The sequence below is a fragment of the Temnothorax nylanderi genome, unplaced genomic scaffold (genome assembly GCF_030848795.1).
Source record: "Temnothorax nylanderi isolate EJ_2023f unplaced genomic scaffold, tnyl_v1.0 TNYL_tig0133_pilon, whole genome shotgun sequence".
Classification (NCBI taxonomy): Eukaryota; Metazoa; Arthropoda; class Insecta; order Hymenoptera; family Formicidae; genus Temnothorax; species Temnothorax nylanderi.
In genome coordinates, this window is record NW_027249195.1 from 479126 (window position 1) to 485808 (window position 6683).

General features: G+C 39.2%; 1 protein-coding gene across 1 annotated transcript in view; it reads right to left on the reverse strand.

The window, feature by feature from the left end:
• Positions 1 to 2790, reverse strand: part of Alpha-man-iib (alpha-Mannosidase class II b) — a 36140-nt gene extending 33350 nt beyond the window's left edge. The window contains exon 1 of the mRNA XM_071713983.1: positions 2697 to 2790. Within this exon, the coding sequence (XP_071570084.1) occupies positions 2697 to 2780 (84 nt within the window). The 5' untranslated portion in view covers positions 2781 to 2790. The remainder of the gene's footprint in view (positions 1 to 2696) is intronic.
• Positions 2791 to 6683: the final 3893 nt, after the last annotated feature.

Sequence of the window (6683 nt, forward strand, 5' to 3'; positions counted from 1 at the left end):
GGAGAATTCCTTCTTTCCACGCGTAATTACCCGCGCCGTTGCCTGGCGCGACGCCACGTTAACGCGCGGCTCGTAATTCTACAGCGTAGAAATAACAAAGCTGCATATGCGCAAGAAACGCTAATTTATCACATCACGCAGCCGCTTCCGAAGTGATAGGAGTTATAAGCTAAAAGGTGTCAAAAAATAAATTATAAAATTGCGTACTAACATTAATTGTGTTAATGTCGCTTGCATAATAATAACTTGCATCTGTATGTATACACTCTTTCGATAAAATATTCAATTTGATAACATAAAAAATCATAGTTTTTTTCAACATTTTCCGAACGGAGATGTAATAAGACGATATTTGTAGTATTATTTTTATCGTCAAACCATGCGATATAAAAGTTATGACAACATTTATCCGCTTCAAAATTGTTTTGTAATCTAGGGCTGCATTCCGTTATTCACTGTCAGTACTGAAAATCTATATTTTTCTGTATTTTACGTCACGTATACTATAAATTTTTAGTACTGACAGCTGCTGACAGTAAACAATCGGAATGCAGCCCTAGTCTTTTGTTAGCAACCTACACAATCGACTAAACTGAATGCTAAGATGCATAATTGCAAGTTCCATAACGACTGTAAACATATTATAATGACCAGAGCTGAGAAGCGAGAGCGGTGCGGACATGCGAAAGCGCACGAACACAGAAAATTGCAATCGCTGAGTCATAATGGAGTTGTTCCGAGCTTTGATCAAACGTATCCGTCAGTTGTCTCGTCAAGAGCAAACCGCCATGAGTCTAGGGACGATGGTTAATGGGAGCCGTACAAAGGTTTGCCCGAAAACCGCAACATGTGGGAGTACTCGCGAGCGTATACGGGGGGGGGGGGGGGGGAGAGATTTTTCCGAGTACGCGTCGATGCGTTTCTCGTCCGCGAATAAGCAAGCAGACGAACTTTCACGGCATGCTTTCGGAGATATGCGCGGAAAAATGTGTAATTTACAATTTATTACATCACAGAGAGAGGAACGATATTGAATAATAATATAATTTACGCTGCAACATCTTAATAATCGACAGCTCCCAGCAAACGTGATGATAACTATTGTTCACGGATTTTACGTGATTATTAAATATTCGCCATTTTTAATGAGTTCTTTAACAGCTATCAATTTTATCATATGCAGTATTTTGCGTTATATTTGTTCAACATGTTTTCAATATTACCTCGTTTGACCTCACGTGAAAGGGCCAAGATTTGCATATTGTTTTTAATTATAATTAGGAGTTAATTAACGCCTCGTTTTACACGCCTCGAGCCGTAATTATTCATCCCATGATTTTCGCATACGAAAAGAAATAGCTATAAACAACACAAGAGCTGAGGAAGAACTCGTTTCACTACTAGTGATCGAAATCACGCACGGCTGAGCAGAGGCGTACCCTTACTACTTACGCGTAACGGTACTCGTAAATGTTCTCCACTTCAAGTATCGTGAAGGATTCCTAAATATCTCTTTTATTTTTTTTTTTGAATGTTTGAACGCCACGTAATAAACTGAGTAGTATCCCATTATAAAATATAAAATCAATTATATAATTATAATGAGTTACATATATTTAATTCTGAAGATCAATTTTATCAGTAATTATTCATCAACATTCTCTCTCTCTCCTTTCCTTCCTCTCTCCCTTTCTTCTTTCTGTTAAAATACAATAATATAATTGTAATAAAGGTTTTCTTTGCAAATATAAAGCCAATAATCAGGCAAATAAATCATCAGTGTCGCTATAAAGGTAAATTGATACTTAAATAATCGTCGGTTAATGGTAAGTAAAACAAAGATTATGGAAAGCCGTATGATTGGAAATGCAAATATTATTTTAAGCAGGCGGCCGCGGAAAGCAAATCGCGAGGGTAGATCGAAAGAAGATCGAAATGCTTTATTTATAACGTCGTAAACAAAGCCTCCTTCCCGATTTCACGATTCTCCCAGGGCGCGTCAGACGAGCTTTTTACACTCCCGCGGCGTCGTAAATCTTCGCTCTCGCATTAACGGCAACGTGAAAGCACTGAGAAGAGATCTCGCACGAGCGGACGCGGATAGCTCGTATTCGCCCCAGACGTTTCCACTGTTTATATCGTCTTACGCTTTTCTCTCATATCTGATAATTTTATACAATAATCCCTTTACCCCCGACACCTGCAACCGCCTGCAGCTTGCAGCTGTGCTGTTATTCTGAATTTTCTACCGCGACATATTTAAAACGCGATATCACGTTAAAATAACATGCGAATAAAATATAAAATATTATGATAAACATTAATAAAATCAAAATCTTCGTGATGGTAGATGGTATTCGATCCGTTTTTGTAATTTTTCGATATAAGTAAGTTTTTATAATAGATTCAGTATTTAAATACATTATTTGATTCGTCATTAGACTATATTTCAATACATTATGTCGCAATTATTTTGATTGATCCTAAACTCTTACTATAATTAGATTAAATCGAATATCGTCATTCTCCTACAATTTATGTCGATTGTATTACATAACGTATATATGACTGTGTGCTTCCAACATGATGATTGTCAATCGAAGACTTCTTTATTGGACAATTCAATTTTAGGGTTATCACGTACACGCAAGCCGTCCACGTGTTCGCGTGAATATTTCAACGACTAATTAACTTACCTTCAAGGGTGGTCTCGTCGGATCTTTCCGCAGCTCCGCGAAACGTGCCTCGAAACTGTCGTCCCAGTATTCCCGACTCCGCATCCATGAGGGCTGCAAGAGAAGGTAAACAACCGTTAGAAATTTCGTGGCTCAGCCCCGTATATTGCATCGTGGCTAATAAAACGAAAACGCCGCAAAGACGTAAATTTCGCGCGGACGCTCGCCGCACACTTGCCGGCGCAGCACACAACATCGCACAGAATGAGGCAATAACGTACGTATAATATACGTATGTTGTTATACTTTCGTTCGGTGAAGTCAGAAGTGGAGTTGATGGATGCTGTGTAATTTCGCGAAGGAAAGATTAATCGATCGCAATCGCTTTTAATTTAATTGTGTTTCACGCTTATTGCTTAAATGTATACTACAAAATTGCCGCGTATATCTTTCACGAAACTTAATGAATCTGACAATTTCGCGAGTATCCAGTTTTATGTTCCGGTAAAATTTAATCTTTTATATACGCCATTTTGCAGATTTCATTATAGACACTAACTTTATTAATTTATACTTCGCAATAATAACGCTCTTGTCGGATTACATAACGATCAAGTGGTATTTAGATCCGTTCGCGACCTCGCGTGCGTCGCTCATTCTTTTTATTACCCCGTGTTAATAACGGCTTTATCGCGGTAACAGTTTTGACGCGATACCTTGTCGATAAGGTAAACGCACGTATAGCGAAATCACGATGACGTTGACTTTACACGAAAGCCTCGCTTTCCATTGAGATTCCCTCGCGCTGATCTTACGACAAGCGTGGCTTTAGATAACAAGGGCTACGACTTTGTTTAATATGTAAAAGAAAGTGTTTCTCAGAATCTTGAACGTCTTTGCAAACACAAATGTGAAAGGATAAAATGAGAAAAATAACGATACTTTGAGAGATTGAGACATCCTACGATAAACATTAAAAGATTTTTACAAATTAGGGCGTTCTTTAAGGTCCATGCAATTGAAGATAAATGTCGATCTAAAAAAAAATATGCTACGTGACTTCTCATGGACTTCGGATATATTTATCGTTAAAAAGTATGAGTGATAAATGAAAGTCACTCGGCAAAAGCTTGATTTATCGCGGAATTTGTACGGGTCGGATCCGGTGGCTTCCGGAACACCCTGTAGAAACGGCAATAATACCGCCTGAATACCGTCTACGGCGCGAATGGGCTCGAGGATGGGGAAGTAATGAAGTAGAGCGAAATTGGAATTCGCGAGGAATCTGATCCGGCCGGGTTCTAAACATCGATTACGCAAGTCCGAACGCGCCGGCCGCGCTGCGTATCGGTATATAGATAGTATAGATACCACAAAATTCGAAGATTTCCAGTTTCGGCGTACCTCGTAACCGCGGAAAATCCCGAGCGGCCGTGTGGCCGTAAGAGGGATATAATATAATATCAATCGGGCCATTAAATTTCAACGGCGCTACCTACTTCGTGCCTGCCAATCAAGATAACATTTTAACGGCCGGAACGCTGTTGCTGAAGTGACCGCAGACGCTCGAGTGAGCGCAATAGCGTGGAATCGGGTCCTACGCTGCGATAATTAATCACCCGTGCATCTCTCTCGATAGGGCAACTGTGATACGCGAAATACGAGACTCATAAATTGATGTTGTTGCGAACTGAATATCGCAAATTGCGCTAAGCGATGAAATTAAGGTAATAATCAATGGTGTGCCCCAGGCATAGAGATCTCAACGTAGATTATCCGATCTACATTGTAAAATATGCATTAATGTTACGAAATATGTATTTTTTACAATGCACGAGAGATAAGCTCAATAGAGAATTTTCCTCGGAAAAAAATAACGGAAATATTATTAAATTATTATCGAGTCTTTAAAATATTGAATTTTAGTTTAATCACATCTTTTTATCATCTGATCAAAAAAATTTGTCTGTAAAATTGTCCGGCAAATTTATCTACAGAATTTTTTGAGTTTTATGATTTTGAAAGAAGTTATTTGAATGGAAATTTATTACAAAAATTAAAATTATCACAAATATTAATAATGCAGTAGTGCTTAAGTGTGTATTTCGTATTAAAGCCAGATAAACACTATCAAATTCTCAATTATTGTAAAATTGACGTACAAATTTTTGATTTATACCTTATTATTCGAAAAATAATCCCTCGAAAGAATAACGTGGCAATGACACAATATCGCATATTGAAACAAACTGAGAGCGGCCAACCAGGGGCCGCGAATCCAGTTTTAATTTCTATCAACAGCAAGCCGAGCGAATTAATCACCATAAATCCGGGATCGACGGCGGAGATAAAGCCGAGTCAAAATTAAATCCCAAGTGAAGAGCTCGTCCATCGAGCCCAACGGACTCACCATCGAGATATATCTCCGGAAAGGTCTTCTTCCACGAGGCTCTCTCCGATTATCCGGCGATCGGACGAGCTTTCTTGTAACGGAGCTTATCCCGTCGACGTTAATTAAACATCGAAAAGCTTCGCTCCCTAATCCATCGACCGAGGTAGCTTCTTTCACTCGGGATTATTTATCCGGGAAAGAGAAGATATTTTCAGATCTTCTTAGATTCGTTCTCCCTTCGTCCGCTTCGTCTTGCTTCAGATCAAATCGAATCGAGGTGCTTTCTTCTTATCAGGGATCACACAAATTTGTGAATGTTTATAACAAGTTTTTAATTGAAAAATAATTCGCATTAAGTAATGTGTTTCTACATAAATCAATATTTATCGCGAATTTAACGAATTATTATTGTTGATTTATATTCGTGTAAGAATTATTGAAAAAATAACTAAAAAATTCACGAGGAAAGTAATTTTTCGCAAACGATTTAAGTTGGAGCATAAAATTTCGTCCTCCATTAATGCTTTGTAATTCGGCCAAACTTCGTATGGATTGATTAGAATTTTAGGACCGGTATTTTGAGATCAATTTTAATCTCAAACGCCAGTTTTAACGGGACTACAACGACGTTGGTCGATCGGGGAAAATGTTCTTTTGCTCCAATTGCAACTAACTATCCCGTCCGTCCGGCTCCCTTCCGGTACACGGGAGCGAATGAAGATGAAGCGTTTTACGGGGTATCCCGGAAGGAGAAGATATTTCCTCGGAGGATAGCGATCTTAGGAAGATGCCAGGGGGATGGGAACGAACGGACGGGTCTTAAAGGGATATCGAAGTAACGCTATCTTATCGACACAAGTCCCGCAGGAGACTCCCGGGCAACTGCGTACGGTTTTACAAGAACCACTTTAACCGTTTTAGCAGAAGCTCGTTATTCGCCTGGAGAAGGCCGATTGGTACTTTCTTCTTCCTACGCGACTCATTTGAATCCCGACGCGCGACAACGTTTCTCGAACTCCGTCGAGAATATCGAGTCCGAATAATACATGTAGAGCAGAATTAGCTTCCTAAGATTTGCAAGTCATCCCTTGAATTTCTTAAGCGCAGGTCACTTTCGATTTCTTACTTAATGCTACGAAAGCCTAACCATCTCAATAAAAAATTTTGATGCCTTCTCAACTCATAATTCTTTTAGAAGTATTTAAAGTTTTCTGACTGTAACGTCACGTTGCGTTATCTTTTAACTTCAATAATGTGAGCACAGGCAACTGCACACTGCTGTCAGATAAATCTTTTTATAATATTCGACGCGCGCTATCGGGGTGAATATTTTTAGACATCATCGACTTGGTAATAAAAATAAACGCAACGTATTCTATGGCTTAAAAAACCAGCAAATATTTCCGAAGAGTATTATTTTGATAGTTTCTCCTGACAGTTCCGTACCTGAGACTTAAGTTTCATTAATTTTCATTCACATTAGGGACGGCGGCGTGCACGTGCTAATGTGTTTGTGGACGTGCACAACGTGTCGGCGTAGTTTAACAGCTGCACGGGCGATGTACGATTCGGCGGAATCGTCGAATCGATCGGGTCGAACGAACGTACCGAAATAC